This window comes from Magallana gigas, chromosome 8 (genome assembly GCF_963853765.1).
Source record: "Magallana gigas chromosome 8, xbMagGiga1.1, whole genome shotgun sequence".
Classification (NCBI taxonomy): domain Eukaryota; kingdom Metazoa; phylum Mollusca; class Bivalvia; order Ostreida; family Ostreidae; genus Magallana; species Magallana gigas.
In genome coordinates this window covers 23,896,234-23,914,936 of record NC_088860.1, presented here as the reverse complement: position 1 = coordinate 23,914,936, position 18,703 = coordinate 23,896,234, and the positions used below count along the sequence as shown (strand labels likewise).

The window sequence follows — 18,703 nt, the reverse complement described above, 5'->3', positions numbered from 1 at the left end:
TTCAAGTATCAATGATGTTTAAAATATATAAAACAAAAGACAGTACTGTTCCGATTTATCGGTATTAAAGCTCAAGAATTCGAGTCTATTATTTTAATATAGTAGTATAGATTTCTCAGTAACAAGGTTATTCCCTTTTTAATTACAAGGTCCTATGTGAATGAAATTAAAGTAATCTTACTGAAGTTTTGAAGTCAAATATATAAAATAGATAAACATTTACGTCGATATTAAAATCAAAGTACTGAGAGTACTGAAAGACGGGGTCTTGAAAGTTTGAATTTGTAATTGTCCTGGATTTCATGAGTTTGAATTAATTGTTACAATCTATGTTAATTCGGCTTTTTTGCAATTGTCTGATACTTTGTCTAACTTTTACACAGTCCCGGCCTTCATAATTGTAGAAAATTGACACAACGGTATATTATGTAAAATAAGACCCCAAGGAAAATTTAAAAAAATTACTACTAACCGGGAATATCAAACAACTATATCAAAGCAGATAATTTTAATCATTAGATTTATTCAATTTTGTGATCCAAGGGAAAATCCACCGACTTATCTGACACGATTTTCTTCATTTGCGATTCATGCAAAATTAATAGGTAAAAATAAATCCGTTCGCCACTTACTACTTTTTTGTGTAAACTCGTGCATTACCTACACGAATTACGATACAACTGTTCCTTTCATTAAAAATCATACTCCGAAAAACAGAGACATAAATAACAGAGATTGTCAACTCCGCCATTAGCGTGTAAATATCACGGGACCAACCTTATTTGAGAACTACAACTGCAACAGCACTCTTGTTTAAATCATTAAATTTGAACTTGATAGTAAACATGAACCTGTAAATATTTTATGCATGTTTTATTTATGAAATATTTACAAAAACTCTTTATTTAGTTTTTAAATTACTTTTTTAAAACTTATTGACTTTTCACAAAGTAATGGTAATGCATTACTTTACTCATGTAATAGTAATGTAATGCATTACTTTTATTAAATTTAGCAATGGTAATTTAATGCCCTAATTCATAAAGTAATGGTAATGTAATGCATTATTTTACAATGTAATTCACCCCAAGCCCGATTCCAACTAAGCCAGAAAACATGAACATTATAACATTTAACTTGGATCTTCAATCGATAAGATTGTACATATTATATGACGTATGAGTCTTCCAAAATGTATAATCTATTATAGATTTTGCTTACAATGCATTGTTTGAAATTTAAATTCAGTTTAATCAACTAAAGTGCCAACGAACGAGAAGGCAAATTCAGACTTGTTTTCACTTTCTTTGTACAAAATTCCTTTAGAGACGAACAGCAGTCATACCGCAAGTAGACTGGAAGCCAATGAAACAACTATTTAATTTGTAAAATATCTGTGTATAACCCGTCCCGATTTTAAACTCGGCTTGCGCATGAAGGTTGGTAGTATTAAGGTGAAAGATTGTCAAAATAAAATTCACAACTTTTCAAAAATGGCACATTGCGTTTGGGAACTTTAATTTCGATTCCACAATCAACCTCTTCTATTGATTAATGAGCTCGTACACAAACTTAATTGTCAACGGCGCTGTACATTCAGTTACATAACTCATTCCACATTTGAACCAGAGCAAGAATATTTTGATCTATGAAACTATTTGTTTAATTTCTAAATAGAATTTTGTTTATACACAGAGGACTTAAACAGATTTAATGCGTGTTTTTATAATACATATTTACTGAAATGCATGAAAACTTTATGCACTATTTTCTTACGCGTAGACTCAATTCATGTGTTCTACGCGTGCCTTCCGGTTTGAGACTACAAATTTTCATAACGCACTAACGCGCGTTACTCAATTTGTATGCACACACCGCTGCAGTTATGAGACTATATATTTCAAATAAATAAAAAAAAATTATTATCCTAGCATACATATAACTTTGTATGATATATTTTTCTGTATTAGTACAGAAACAGGAAAAAAAACCAATTTAAAATCTGGTCGATGAAAATAAGTTCAACGATTAATACCTTGAGCAGCTCGTGGCATAACGAATCTGAAATGAAGGATAATAATATACAAGTATTTCATGGTTGGCCGATGGTCAATGTAACAAGGTGGGTTTTTACCTGTAGTTAATGACCCAGCGCATCGTCTAGGGTAGTTAAATCTTTCCGTCCCTTAATCCCCCTACCCTGCGTGGTACCGAAGTGCTATGTAGACGTCGGAATTCATGCCACTAATGGAAGACCGGAAAAGATGACCGACGCTGAACAGATTCTGATCTTTTTGCTGTGTGCTTCATCTACAGGTATGGTTACTTCAGGAAAGATGCATCTCTAAGTTTGCTTTTCAAGAAAAAATAATTTGGAGCACTGGAAAAATGATATATTTATCATACTTTAAGCTAATAAATAAGTTGAATTTTTAAAAAGAGGTCAAGTGATGTACTCGAATCTAAAATCTAGTTTTGCTCAGACTAATGTCCTTTATTTGGTACCAGGTAGCACGGGCATTTGCTTCTCTTGTAAAAAATCAACAAATGTTATGAAAATAACAAGGTGCATCGTATACTATATTAAACGGGAAACAAACAAAAGTCTTTAAAATATAATACATTCATGTAGCTTAATTGATAAACTTTTTAGGCACCTTTAACTACCAAAAATCACTTTGACACCGACTCTCCACTGATTGGAGATAATAAAGACAAATACAATAAACCGGTTAATTAAGGTGGCTCGATACACCAATGCATTATCTTATGGATCGATGAAGAATCATTTGTAGTAAATTTGAAGTAAAGTAATCATGGTAGTAAATATTTGTCCACTGCAATTCTTTAAAAAATTGAAAGTGATTTTCGAAGGAATGAAAATTATGAATTAAACAACTTATAACAATATTATTAAGGTAACTTTTTATGACAGAAAAGTGCATTTGTCAGGTAAAAATAGTCTAATAAGACTGTAGCAATTTTTTCTCCCTTTTACAATTGATACGTCTGATATTTTGATTTGGATCAGGGCTAGCAATGTCTGAAGGTCTGTCCACGACGCCGCCTACGGCCTGTAACTCCTCTGTGGTGATGGCGTGTGAATGGGGAAAGCCTGGAATCCATTATGAACGATCATTGGACCCATGCAAGTAAGCAATGCAATATAAGCCCCTTTTTAACCTTTGCAACAGCTTTAAGATATTTGACATCGATTAAGTTGTTAAATTCATAAAAAAAAGTTAATATATGATGGTCTTGGGCAATGAAATTTAGTTGTTTTTTGGTTTTTTTGGTTGAAAAAAATAAATAAACCGCGCGTATGATAAATGATGATGATAATTGATGATAACGATGAACAATTTTCAAGCTATTACGAATACTGGGGGAATTGTTTGAAGTTTCTGGAGGCGAACTGCCGTGGGGACAGCTATTATGAGGAGCGCGTGTACAGCCACCAGTTTGACGGCGTCTACTATTGTCCATGGCAATTTCCAGGTATACTAAAAAACTATTTCTGCAGCGTCTTATCATCAAAACATATTCTATTATTATCATATTACATGTAGTGTTAGTCGTTAAGCAAAAAAAAAACCGAATGTGCAATTGACCAATAATTTAGAACAATTAAAATCACGATTGATATCGTTTTAAACAAAATATCACTTATGGCATGACTGAAAAAATGATGGATAAATGGTCAGTTTTGAAACCTGTAACATGTATATAATGCTATATCGTTGTTATTTAGGTATATGTTTAAACACATTCAGTTTCCTTAGTGTCCTCAGTTATACATTGCTGTCACATGTTTACTACATTTATAATGATTAGACAAAGTTGGTTGGTGGTCGAAGTTAATGCTTTCCATATTTAGATTAAAAAAATCAAACTTTTCAGATTTTCAAGCTTAAGTCACTACAGAATATTTTCATTTTCTCATTAATTCCTGTCTTTTTAGGAGACCAACCCGTCCCGGGATGTGACAAGCGAAAAATGTTACAGTGTAAGATAAAAGTCGGCGAGGAAAAAAACAAACATGGGGCAGGAGATTGTCCGTGAGTCCATTATAACAGCATTTTCAACCACAGAATTGTATTCGTTTAAAATATTAATCCGATAACACTTATAATTTGTCTAATGTCCTCCTAACGGGAATAAACGGTTTGTCAAGAGTTTGATAATACCATAGCGGCAATTTCTTAAAAAATTGCTTTAGAAAATCTAAGCTCACCTCATAAATTACACGCGCATTGAATTTTTTTTCCCAAAGTCCCTTATTTTTCAGAGCAATGTAAGACTGTTCTTCCTGTTTCAGATATCGAGAGAGGTATAAAGTCTGTCTGGAGAGTTTCCGGAATACCTGCTCTGATTATCATCTGTATCATCGTGAGCTCAGTTCCTGGAAGTACATGACGCATTTAGACTGTCCTCATCTTCTTGGTAAATTAATTACAAGTAGTTTCCAACTCAAAATTCCTGGAAAATTAGATAATAAAATTAAAATATTTGACGCAAAATTTAGTAATCTGACAGATAAATAATGGGATCTTGGATGTACTTTGACTGTATGATTGTAAGCGCAATTATAAGTTATCCTATACACGTTTTTAAGCTCCTGCTAAAAAATCGCCGTGGGCATATAATTTTACCCCGTTCTCTAATTTCGACAATCGACCATCAATAACTTTCCGTTCAATATCTCAACATCAGTTGCGCACACCCAGTTCAATTGAATTGATATATGGATAAGTCATAGGAATTTGCAGGTAGTAATAAAATCATTTCCAGGTCTGAAGATTTTTGAAGGTTATCCCCTTTGAACAGTTTCAGCGCTTTTACTTTTGAAGGGATGTTTAATCACATTAAGTTATAATTGCATAATTACTAGTATACGGGTATTTTACCACAACGTACAGACTAAATTCAAGTTTGGTCCAAGTCCGCAAAGTTATGTCCCTTGAATCTAAAAAAGGGAGAAATTTGTGCAAACAAATGTAGAACTAAAAATGGCATTTCAAATTATGGAAGCTTGCGGGGACACTCGTGGCGTTATATATCTATTTGATATTACTTCCAAAAAAAAAAAAACCCCTGTAAATTGAATACAAAATACATTAAAGAAATATGTTAAGACAGCTCTATGGTCGTTGCCATTTTAATATAATAAATAAAATAGACAGGCCTTCATCACATTGCTGTTTGACACAACTACATAAAGTCCAAGCTTTTGTTAAAATAGTTCTCTCATACTATCACATGGGTTTATGAGGTACATACCGTACAGTATAACGTACATATTTCATGTACATTACTCAGAGGTATGTCAATTTTGTATAGGTAACAAAAGTGTAGATAAAGAGATGAAGAAAAAAAGATTGTCAGACAGCGTCAAATATTTTTAGATTAAACAAAGTTCCTCTCAGCAATGTATCCTTATACATTAACGTAAACATAAATTCAATAACATTTATGGTATTTTTTTTAAATAAAAAAGATATCCAGAGTTCTTTTTTTCTCATGTTAAATCCTTACACTTTAGTAAAGAATTGGATTTATCAGCAATTTTAGCATCATTACAGAATTTGTTTGAGTGTTTTAGAAGCAGAATTTTATTTCACTTCCCAGCAATTGCATTATGGACATTGTTCTTCATTTTCTCTGTAGGTTGCAATATAACACTATATAAATCATGTTGGGATAAAATGGAATTAGGAAAATTGAATATCTACGACATCAGTTCATTTAAAAACCTGTGTGGGTATGTATTCATAATACGCCAAGACCTAACGTTTATTTCTGTCTTCTGAATCGCAAAGCAATTTCAGATTTCAAGATTGCTTCTTGACCTTTGTACCTTTTCTGTGAATTCAAGAACCTCAATGCTGAGGTTTTCAATAAATCAATTCAAACCTTTGCTGAGTTTGGCCAAGATTTTTGAAAACACATACACACAAATACGTACAATTATAATGGATGTTAACGATTTACAATTAAATGTGATTTTTTTTCAATATATAAACTTTTAATGCAAATACTTGCTAACCGCTTTTCAGTACTTTCAGTACTTTGATTTACAGAAAGAATTTGAACGAGACCATGACATGCCTCTTAGACCAAAGAGACAGGTGTCAGTACTCATCAGATTCTGCTCTGGGGGACACCAAGTGGGAATTCCAGATGACCCTTTACTCCTGTTATGGAGTTCCAGGTTTGATAGGAAATGTTTGGTTGGTTGTTTTCTTGTTTTAGACCACATTCAAGAGAATCAAACGTCGCCCTTCCAAAAAAAACTGTAACCTAAAAGTCATCAACATATTTGGTATTGTTCTGTTAAGCTTGGTAAAAAATTTGAGCCTAGTACGTTTACACATAAATTTGTATAGGGTGAGAATAATTGTCAGCTAAAACGAGATAACTCTGCTTGGTATAGATTACCACAATACGAAGATCTATTGTTACAAGGAGCTTTCAGTCGGCATCATGTATGATTTACTGTTCATCAAATACACGATCTTAAAAAAGAATTTGTAAATTTGTTTAGATTTTTGAATTAATTCAATTTAACTTATGTATTCAACAGCCTGAATTATGAAGATATATATATTAAAATCAAATATAAATTCATAGTATATTGATATCTTACTTTTATGTGTTAGCCCTTTTTAAGCAATTCAATACTTTAAATAAATTCATCCAAATCATTTTTCCAAAATCACACATTTTGGTTAAAACACAATTTTTAAAGAGAACATTCTTAGAAAAATATCAACGTATTTAAAGATAGAAACACACAAGATAAATGTAACTTTAACATAATGCTCGTACATAGAACATAATATATAGAAAGTTAACATTTGCATGGAATTTTGCAGATTTACCCGTTTTATGTTCGTAGAATGCAACCTTGCTATGTTACACCAATGTGCGATAGACCACTACTCTGAGAATCTTTGGATGATGACCGTACCAACCCCTCAACAGGCCAAGGCGGTCTGCAGGTGAAAATAAATCCCCATGGCGTAAAGGACCATGCTACTTACAATGATACCATTTGTCAAAATTACAATCTGTGAAATGATACAGGAAAATACAATACATGTAATGCCTTTATTAAATATTTGTATTTGAAATTATATTTCCTCAGAAGTGCTCGTTTGTCAAGAGAGGACAATAACTGCGTTAATGAAATAATTTCATCAGAAATATTTTTATTGACGAGAGGTACTCTCTTGTTTGTATAGAACCCTTGTATAAAAAAGACAAACAAACAAACAAACTTACCTGATTGGGATTGCAGGAACTATAAATCTTACATGCGATGCGTGGCGCCGTACAAAGAGAGTTGTATCCAGAACAAGGAGCGACTCCAGGACATGGGTACCGAGTCACTGTCCTGGGTGGTTGAGAGAATGGAAACCCTTTACCAGTATGTCTCCTTACTGTGTGAGGATCATTATGAGGGTACGCTATCACGTACATCGTACATACATGTATAGTAGAGAGGGTTGTGGTGGTGGTGGTGGTGGGGCGGTTGTCTCCTCTACTTTTAAATATATCATTTACTAATATTTATATAATTGTAGAGAAATAAATTAGCAAGCAAATATGGCCAGCAACTTTTTCGGTCAAACCTACTTTGAAACACATATGTAACCTACTCATCCAGTACATGTAATGTAGATCTTAAGATGGATGGTATCTTATAATATATGTGCTTCATGTAGGTATAGTTTTTTCTCACTTGTGAACGTCAAGTGTGTTAAATACTAACATCTAAATAAATCATTGTGACGTTAGGATTTAATAATCAATATAATCAGCTTAAAAAGGAGTTTTACAAGCTTAAACTGATAATCAAAGAAATAAATAAAAAGAATGAAACTGTTATTGTTTTTCAATTTGACAACGATTATGTATGATTTTAGATATCATCCAATATGGCGCCGACTGTTTTGATACGTCGTTTACAAGCACGGGCTTGTTTTCTTGTGAATCAGATAGGCACCCAATAAAAGACTACGCTCCAGATCAGATAAGGTGTATGTAAGTACATGTAGATGTTTTTATACAAAATTGTATTGTTTCAGAAAAGTTCTTCTGCGGTTTAAAAATTGCGACAAATACTATAACAACTTAATATCTCAGTAACTAGTTCTGTAGTTTTCGATATTAGTTTGGAAAATTTTGTTTGATTATTACGTTTATTTACGTGGAATATTTATTTAAAAAAAACCCCCAAAACCCCCCAAAAAACCAAGAGTTCCAAATAACAATTATAAACAGAGAATGATGGTTTCTTGGAAAGCAATAAATTATACCCTATTACATGTAAATGTAAATTTACATATCCTGTTCAATTGTTTATTTATCTGGATTGATCACAACATGTTTCAGATCTCTACAGAATCAAACCTCATGCATCAGAAATATATTGTCGGGAATGGGAAGTTGTGTAGAAAAGTCAGTAGAGGTAGCTCTTGCAATCGCCACGTCGTTCGAAAACTTCCTTCTTGCACTTCACCATAGATTTACCTGTGAAGGATCTTTGCCGGGTAATTCATTGGTCTTTCCCCCCAAATTATTTTAAAGATAATCAAATTTTAATTGTTGGTAACGCGCTGTGTGATTGGTATTTTTAAGGTGTTATGAAACACCTCCATATTGTGACGTAGCTCCTATCGAAACCCGAAATACTCAAGCATAATTTTGTAGGTTTTTTTCCCAAGATTGTAGAGAGATACATGTAACTATAAATTTGTAAATTATCGAATCCTACTGGTTTTTTTAAAAATGTATTTTAATATTCAAGTTTCCAAAATTTTTAAAACATATTCTTGTCAAATAGTGTTTTGGAAAATTATAAAAAAAAAAAAAGGTGAAAGTATCTTGATTATAATGTACTTTTATCCATTATTAAAATATTGGTAAGTTTCCCGGCCATATCAAATTTAAATGCATTTACTTTTTCTGTACGTCCTAATTACTCGTATGTGCTATCAATCTGAATGAAGTTTTTTGTGCAAGCTCTTGATCTTAGATTTTGATGTAGCATTTATAGACACTGAACAAATAATTAAGTAATTAATAACTTTTTAATTGCTTAGTTAAACTGTCTACAAGAGCTCCATCAACGACAAGTACTACAACAGGAGGACCGATTCCGGATGACGTCGGGTCTTCCATAACCTCGTCATTCTTCTCTCAGTCGCCGACACCTGCGTCACAGAATGACGTCAGCAAGTCAACACATGTTCGATGTGGATACTGGATGCCAGTGCTTGTTCTGTTACTACCGTTTTATATTTGAGGATTTAAAAAAAAACACATTTAAAGTAAAACACTTATTAGGCGTGTAAAATGTTGCACTGCTGTTCTAATTTTGATATAAGCTTTAAAAACGTGATTAAAACTGTTATTCGTAGTTTAAAACATAATAATATTATAAATTTCATTTTTATGATTTCATTGATATTCGTTGCATGTTAATTTTCGTGGTTTCTGTTGTTGGGTTGATCCACGAAATTGAATGTTCATTGAAAATCTTTTATTTAATCAAATTTTGGATTGATAGTATCACGGACCACAAATTTTACCTATCCTTGACACTGTGGTTCTCATTTATGCGCAAAAGTAGATGCCCATAAATATTATTAAAACTGCAGTGCAATCGCAAATTCGTAAAATAAATTATGGTGGAATCTTGTGAACTATGTTCAAGACGTCTGATTCATATTCAGAAAGATGTTATCCATGTAATCTAATGATAGAATTTTATAATAATAATTGGAGGAAAGGAATGCAATCTTTTTATTTTATCATCTACAACTCGCTGTGTGGAATAATGTACATGTTAATATTTAATATATATCACAGTACACATTATGAAAAAACTTTTACGTTATCACGTGCTATACAAAATAGTCAAAACCTTACTGGCTTAATTTGTACTTATCATATATGTTTTGCATATGTGTTATACTGATGTGCTTATTAAATGATTCGACGTTGAAATAAAATATAAATAAATGTTATATTATTTCATTTTGTTGACGATATCTGCTGAGAGTCAAATGAGTATAACTCTAGAGAACGACAATGGATATATATTACTTCAGAAATACTATATGATCATTATGTATTATCGATCTGTGATTTTGTAAAAAGACATATCATAAGATGGTCTTTAAAATTTGCATACAAATCGATATATCCTTATCGTGATAGCACCAATGTATAAATAGATTATTTGTTCTGTAGATTCTTTGAATAGTCAAAAACGAAAGTAAGGGGGATTTCCATACTGCTTAAATATGATTATTTTATTCCAACCAATGAGTTGCACTATATTTAAACTTCCTTACAACATATAGGTCAAGGCTGTTAAGCTCAGAATGTAAACAAACCGAAATTATGCGTTGACATGTACGATGTCTCTACGTTGCAATTCCTACTTACAAAATGGGAGTAAACTGAAGACAGTGCTAATAATTTCGTTGCTATTGAACTTGATATTGTTGAGTGTTTGTTTGGGTTTAAGGCTATGGTGGAGAAACAACCATGACACATCGGTAAATGACGGCGCTCTTCATGGTGAGTGGTGTTATTCGTTCGGCTCAGAGGTCAATTTGTCCAAGGACAGTATCTGTGTGTCATGTGATCACCTTGGAGACGACGTCAGGGCCGAGGACACGTTGTATGACGTCATTGTATCATCAAAGTGTGGGAACAGGTTGTGTTGTTATAGAGACAGAGACATCTGGAGTTTGATACATACGGTATGGCGCGCAATATTACTTGGATGTTAGACAATTTTTATATGCAATTTATGATTATATATTTTTGCTCATAAAGACAATCGTCAACTTTTTTTTATCTTTGGATCTTAATGCACGTCTAAACGAAAGTTTTTTTTATCATATTATGATGCAAAGATTATTATATTGACATGCGTTCTTAACATTATCCAGATATGAATAGATAACAATTTTCCATATAATCGATTATCATGCGATATATGTCAACATACACATTAAGTTGAATCTTGATAAGTTGAATATTTTGTCATGAATTATAATGATTATATTAATCATATTAAATAACTTATTTGTTGCCGATATTTAACATTCTATGACCTTTTGTGAACCATTTTTTTAGCTTGTCTTAAAGTAACTAGTAAGTTACTTGCTGACATGATTTTTTAGCATGTTGACATAATTTTGGCACATATTTCTTACGCATGTAGGGAGCAGAATTATACCATCATGATGCACGATTTCAGTACATGTATATATAATATCTAAGCGTTCAAGATACATGTATATCATTTTGATATCATTACAGGTTTTAGAAATCCCAGAACAGCGATCAACGGAAGGTATGTCTTAACCTTCTCTTTCTATCTTTGCATATAATTTGTTGTTATGTGTTTTATGTAATTTTGTTTAGTTCATAAGACTCGTTGGAATACGATACATAAAGTATTGCTAAGAAAGCCATTGTAACAGTCTGTCATTTCTTGCAGGTGGAGACCTTACATGGTGGTACAATCGCCCGGATGCAGCGCACCTGTTTTTGGACCACTCACTCTCCCCTCCCCAATGGTCTCCTAACAATGTCCCCGGGGTCTCCTTCACCAACCTCCCCATCAGATATAACCGTATATCCATCCAGAAGGAGGGTCTCTATTTCGTGTACGCCGTGTTCTCTCTAGATTTTTCTATCTTCGGTCCCGGTATCCCCCAGGTTTATCATAACATCACAAGTCAGCATCCGTTGCTAAAGCGAACGGGACCGGAACTTCACTTCATGAACAAATATGGCGGGTTTAAAAAGTCTGGGCAAAATTACCATAGCAGCTTTTTAAGTGGGATTCTTCATTTGAGGCGAGGGGTCGAAATCGCAACACAGATTTCTTTACACTCAATGATAGATATTACAAAATATTCAAACTATTTTGGTGTTTTCAAATTAAATAAGTAAAAACGAGTTTTAAAAAAAACCCACCATGGTCATCGTTCTATTGTCATAGATAATTTGAAATTATTTGTTCTTTTTTTAGGGAGTGGGGGTGGGGGGAGAGGGGGTGGGGAGAGAGTGATGTGGTCGTAATGTATTTGACATTGTTAATGTTAACGCATTAAAGTTGTAATAAAGCTAGTAGTAAATTGTTATACAAATTTCTGTACATAACAAAGTGTGGAGTATTCATTATCTAGAAGTGTTTTATAGAATGGAATAATAAAAAATAAAATATTTATCGAACACCAAATTTGTGTATTCATTTCATGATATCGAACTGTTGATTAATACTACCATGCCCAAGAGAGGGATGGTGTACGTCAAATAGACTTGTTTTTGAATAATAAATTATATGAACATACATGTTCATGTAAGCCCTTCTATGAATTGAAGACGAAGAATGCCTTTTAATTAAAAATGCATGGTGCTTTGCGCTAGTTTAGTGGGTACGTTCAAGTAAGAAAAAGGGTACTATAATAAGATTTTAACACAACAAAGAAACAAATAAAATCTTTCACTTCCCATCAAGACAGCAAATGTTTCAAGTTTTGGACACAATAGTTTAACAATTTACGAGACAAGGTTCTAAGACTATAAACCGAATATAGACATTCATGGATTGAGTTAGAAATTATATTTTTGAAATTTTCATTGAAATAAAACCTACTTGACACCTACATGTTAAAACATGATTATATGAACTGTAAAACGGTAATTTTTTTTTAAATTAAATTCTTTCCAAAGACTAAGATACATCAATTTTAAATTGTCGATTAAATTGTATTTCATATAAGATGACATGTGAATTGAGAACATTTTACGACAATTTTAATTATATTCAAAGCAGACGTCAATTGGTTTCTTGTACCCCTACATGTATGAACAAGGCAAACCTGAGGTTGACGATCAATTCTAGATGTAAATGTGCTATTGAAAATTTTGAAGACGACCTGTTTAAATGTGTTTATGTGCTATTCAAGGGGAGAGAGTCGAGAAGGATACCCCCGCCTCTTCCCAACCATTAGAAATCACCTATCTTGAAAAAGGTTTTGGATCCGCGCCTGTGTTTGTTTGGGTTTTTCTTTTTTGGTTTAAATAGCGAGCACTTTATGCTCGACTATCTTGACCTCGTTGGGTTAGTAGGTGTTTCAAAGAACTAATCTGTATCGTGTCCTGTTTGGAGTTTCTTAGTAATCTTAAATTCAGTTAAGAATGTAATAATCGTTATGGTTGATTTCATTGTACTAGCTGAGATTTCCGAGAACAAAATTATAATGAAATGATTACTCGATAGGCCTACTGAACCGACTACTAGTAATCGAGAGTTCAAGTTGATAAAATCCCGAATTCGTCATACTATTTAAAGTTAGAAACAGGAAGGGATTACCATGAACTAGGTCTTTAAACGTGAATAGCCCAGAAATACTTCAGAATTATCATTGGAAATTTTCTTGGGTTATTACATAAAAAAAATATATAGATACTAACAACAAAATTAGTGCCAACTTTGATGTCAGTCGTACACAGTAATTGTTTTAGTTTCAGACACTATTAGAGTGCCTAGCGTAAGACATTGAGTAAACTGAACTTATCAAACAAGGAATAAAAACTATGCTGAATCTAGGCTCTGATTCTAGTGATGTATACGATACATTCTTACCAGAGCCCGCAACGTTAACCCCGCATGGAGATTTACATGCAACTCAAATCAGAGAATCGCCACGGACTGAGAACAATGGAAGGCACGGAGCAGCATTTACCATCGCTCTTTCAGTTTCTCTTGTTCTTAACGTGGTCATGACGTTATTTGTCGTTTTCTACGTCATATTCCCGATGAAGCAGGTGGTAAATCATCAGAAAGACAGTGGATTTTCTGTGTCCGAAGAGGGAATGGCGGGAAAGGAGAACTCTGTGAAACAGTTGACTGTTTGTTTACCTTGCCAACATCTCATAGGGCAAAAACAGAACTTTGAAGTATGTTGTCAAAATTCCACAGAGTCTGCAGTGCTTCTACTAAAATTGGTAAGCATGTCGTCAATTTGCTTTTCCGATGCTAAGAGAGATGTTACTTTGATTTTTGAATGAATAACATTGACAGTTTGATTGAATTTGGAGCTCTTTATTATTATTTCAGCTCTTAAATGCAAGGGAAAAGAAAAAATCTACATTAGTTTTTGGGCAATATCATATTTCTGCAACACAAGGTAATGACTTAGACTTCATGTTTGAATTACATGTAATTGCAACAATCAACCATTTTACAAAGATACAATATTTCGCTTTCGTGAATTTCATGCATGTAAAACTGAATCATTCTGGCATTAAACTGATGACTTCCCACTTTTACATTATGCCTGTAATTAATATTACTCATCTGTACTTTACATCCTGTTTTGAACATTTCAGGTAGAAAACGGGTATCTCTTAAATCTTCCAGTATAAAATCCCCGTCCGATTCTATATTACTTCCATCAACATTAAATAGAATCAGAGTCAACAAAAGCGGGTATTATACAGTATTTGGAAACTTGTGTTTCTCCGAGAAAGACATTACTGGAAAGTCGGAGTCTGTGATCGCGACTCTGGAGCAAGTACACAATGGCTCCAAGAGAACAATTTTCAGCAAGACAGAAGTCGTACATTGGGACCCTAATACTTATGTTAGCATCAGCTTTATGGAGAATATCTGGTTAAACGGAAGCACAGAACTATTGTTATTTGTCAATCGTCCAAATGTTTTGTATAAATTAAAAGACTGTAATACAATAGGGCTATATAAAACACATTAATAAAGAATTTTAAAAGGAATGACTTGTTCAGGGTTTTTCTTTTTGTCTTACAACCAGATGAATGTACATGTTTGTAGCTCCAGGAGAAGAAGAGATATTTTAAGAAAGAGATACTCAAGAAAGCATGCGTAATCATTAAAGCTCGACGCTTTCTTTAATAGGGAAAACGAAAGGTTATTGAGGTGTACAAAAAGCATGTATTATGTTTAAATAAAATTACACTACTGGGAAATCCAACGCATGAAATGCTTTTGAAACTACTTGAGAACTTAGAAGTCATTGAATACTAAGAGGATTGGCTTTTTAATGAGTTGTAGAGAGAATTAAAAACCAAATGGACATCTGATTTTCGTCTTTCTTCCTAGAAACGATATAGACAATTATTCGAACTGTAACATCGTAAGCCGATTGATTTTAAAAACTACCGAAACCGAAAGTAGCATAGGTCGAATTCCAATTGCGTTGTGTGTAATTGGATGTTCTTACTAAAGCAGACAAAATGGACGGAGGTGAAGAGGAATCGGTAAAATGGTCAGAAAGAGACGTTTTTGTACGGAAAGAAGATGAAAAATCTGGATGTATAGATATACATTCCGCGGAAAAGACTGGCTTTAAACATGGATGTTCAGTGTATCGTAAATCTTTACTATTATTATGTTGGACAATTTCTCTTGTGTTAGTGGTTATATCAGGGATTTTACTCTTATGCATTGTAAAGACTAATCACAGGAACCAATATGAAAAACCAATGCATTCAAAACTTTCGTCAGAACAAAGGGCGGGAGATAACTCTGTGTGTGTTCCATGCCAGGGGAAGGAAATTTTTGGAACTGCAAGCTATTCTTTTCTTTCTAATAAATTGTGCTGTACAAATAGTCAGTCTCTGAATACATTGATGAAACTGGTAAGTAAAATGAATGAATGAATGAAAAATGAATGAAATTTTCAACCAAAGAAATGTAAAATGGGATCTTAAAGTGTTGCGCTTTTCCCTGTATTGAGGAAGATTTTTCTACATGTTCAAAGTAATTTTTACAGCAAATATGATAAATATAAGTTTTAATTATTCCCATTATTCTCTTTCTTAAATTAGAAAGTACATGCAATACTAGTACATGTAGTTACCAAATAGTTTACAACTTGGATTGATGATAGATAACTCTAAACATTATAATGTTACTTCATGTACATTTTCATGTAATCTACTAAATTATATAAGGAAAATAGTTAAACATGTTTTTATGAGTTTTTAAGGGTTTTTTTTTCGATAAGAAGTATAAACACGCATTCGCAAATATAGCGAAAACTAAATTGTTGCCGCGAAAGCCTTTAGTTGATGAGTTATGATAATTATTAAAGATGTTATTATTAGTATACGGATTGAAATGTGTGTGTTTATAGCTTGTAGGACAATCAAAAGATAAAGGGAGAAAGGAATTGATTAAAGAAAGAACGATTATAAATGGTAAGTTATATCATTGAAAAAATGAGTCCATTTATAACTTAAAAGCGATCTTGATGCCTTAAAAACTCTTCTTAACATTGATAACTCTAAAACTGTCAATTTATTTTGTTAATATGTTTCAAATATTACAAAATTGATAATGTGAACAGTCTCCTTTAATCCTCCAAGAGAATTTCATAAACTATGTAAAGGTTTAGTTAAGTGACCTGTTAAGATTTTAAATTTCAGCTGGTTCACAGATCAACAACTTCACAGTACCTTCATCCGGGCTCTACAGCGTGTATTTTCACTTGATAATCCGGGTTCCTACGAACTACAACAGCTCCAAATGTTCCGTAAAAATTTCCGTACTGGACAAATCCAGCTCCCGCGTCCTGTCCCAGGGGGTCCTTCTAGAGAAACCTCTGCCGACGGGAGGCTACGAGAGCGTAGTGCTGTTTGAAACTGTGCGGCTGTTGAGAGGAAGTTATGACGTACATATTGACGTTTCTGATGACGAACTTTTATATAGATATCCCAGTAGCACCGGTATCACTGTGTACAAAATCTAACTGAATGTTGTTAATGTATGGGTATTGTAATAACGAAAAATAAGTTATTAATCAATGAAAATCGTGGTTATTGTTTGGTTAACAAAGCATTTCATTTTACGATAAAAACATTTATATTGTACATGTATTTAATTGGTTGTAACTTTTCAAAGCACACAGATGTGATGATTAATAACGCCTTTTTTTATGTATTTCGTCTATCTACATGTTTATAAATTATATTTAACATGTGTAACATTCTAATAAAATTGTTCTATGAATTGTATGAAATATTCGTAGACTTTTAGCACATAGCACATGGGCTATGAACAAACATAACCATTAAAAAGTAGCATACGCCGGGCACATCAAATATCGATTCGGAAAGCTCAGCAGTGACTTAGCGTCAAATTTCAGTTGCAATTCTTATTTTGCACATTTAGTTTTTTTAAAGTTTCGTTTCGTTTGAATAAAACTAAAAAAAAGTTTTCATGTCATTTGAAAATCAATAAGACGCCCAGGTAAACATCCAGCTGCTGTGCGTTCAGTGAAAGTTAACAAATGAATATTATCTTTATTAGAGCCATTTTGTTTTCAAAATTATGAGAGCAGTGCAGGGCACTCATATACATAATACATACATGTACTTATTATCAGTACTAAAAAGACATGCTGATATCATTATCCTAAATTCTATTTAAATGCACAATTTTTTAAAAACTTATTTTCAGCGCATGCAGGTCATCGGTGTGCGGATTTCCCGCTCTACTTTCGTTTTCATAACCAACAATGAAACGAAGGTCGAGCCGCTCGTTAACCTTTATATTATATAGTTACAAGATGATTTGATAATAATGTGTCAAATTACATGGGCACGATGTAATTAAAAGCCCGATGGACGTGATAAAACAGTTTCCATCTATTTTGGGTGCAATCACATGCATGCTACATCAAGGGAATGTGGGTTTGAACACTTCAGTCAGTTATGACATTAGTCGATCTTACGAATGATTTTGCGGCTGGAATTTTTGCACATGAAAACAATAAAAATCGTTGTAAAAGTACTTTTTAATGGAATTGAGTTAAAACATGACCCCCCCCACCCCCCTCAACGGATATTTGATATAAGGACACCAAATAAATCATATTAACAATATTAATAATGATTGTTTTTTGTGGGTTTTTTAAAATTATCAAATCGCTCAATTCTCGACAATGAAATACCTTTTTAAAATTCAGACTTGCAAAGGTCAATAAAAGTTGATAGAGTAAAAAAATAGCAATTTAAGCGCCAGCACTGTGTAATTGGTGTCAGAGGCGGATCCAGCAATATGTGGAAAAGGGGGGGGGGGGGTCCAATCGATGAATATCAATACGCGTACAATTCAGTACAGTACACCTGTCGATAATAGTAAATTTTAAAAACAAAATACTTTCACAGAATTATCAAATTTTACAATGTTTGAACAAAAGGTAAGAATTATGAAAACCCCAGCGGGATTCATAAACTCACGACTTACATTCGTTTTTAACGCTCTAACCCATTGCGCTACGCTGTTACACTGTAGGTAACAATTTTGGGAAAGAAAACATTAGATTATACTTGATTTTGTTTATTTCGATAGAAAGTTAGACATAATAAGTAAGTGTCCCATACTACCTTTTATTCGTCAAAAAGAAGACTTTGAAAAAATTTTCTCTAGGTAAAATTCAACAAGCAATTATCAAGTCAATATTTATTTCAGAGTGCACATACATTAAAGCAAGTTCTGCCAATTTTTATTTACTCTGTTTTTTCTAAAGATGGTTTGCATAATTTCTCGCTTTAATAAACAGAGAACGCGCGTTTGTGCTTGATAGAAACTGTCACATAGGGAAAAAATATTCAGACAAATTAT

The 18,703-nt window shown here is 33.0% G+C and overlaps 1 protein-coding gene and 1 long non-coding RNA gene across 2 annotated transcripts; both read left to right on the top strand.

The window, feature by feature from the left end:
- Positions 1-2,164: 2,164 nt before the first annotated feature.
- On the top strand, positions 2,165-9,932 carry LOC105326168 (uncharacterized). The gene is made up of 12 exons (XM_034473003.2): positions 2,165-2,316; positions 3,032-3,152; positions 3,371-3,498; positions 3,962-4,058; positions 4,319-4,443; positions 5,668-5,761; positions 6,081-6,211; positions 6,899-7,001; positions 7,301-7,464; positions 7,929-8,046; positions 8,398-8,555; positions 9,108-9,932. The coding sequence occupies exons 1-12, from the start codon at positions 2,265-2,267 to the stop codon at positions 9,308-9,310; spliced, it is 1,494 nt and encodes a 497-aa protein (XP_034328894.2). The 5' UTR covers positions 2,165-2,264; the 3' UTR covers positions 9,311-9,932.
- A 3,487-nt stretch (positions 9,933-13,419) lies between these two features.
- LOC105342741 (uncharacterized) lies at positions 13,420-17,096 on the top strand. The gene is made up of 5 exons (XR_010708924.1): positions 13,420-14,043; positions 14,156-14,225; positions 14,428-15,714; positions 16,212-16,275; positions 16,504-17,096. It is a non-coding gene; the product is annotated as an uncharacterized lncRNA (long non-coding RNA).
- Positions 17,097-18,703: the final 1,607 nt, after the last annotated feature.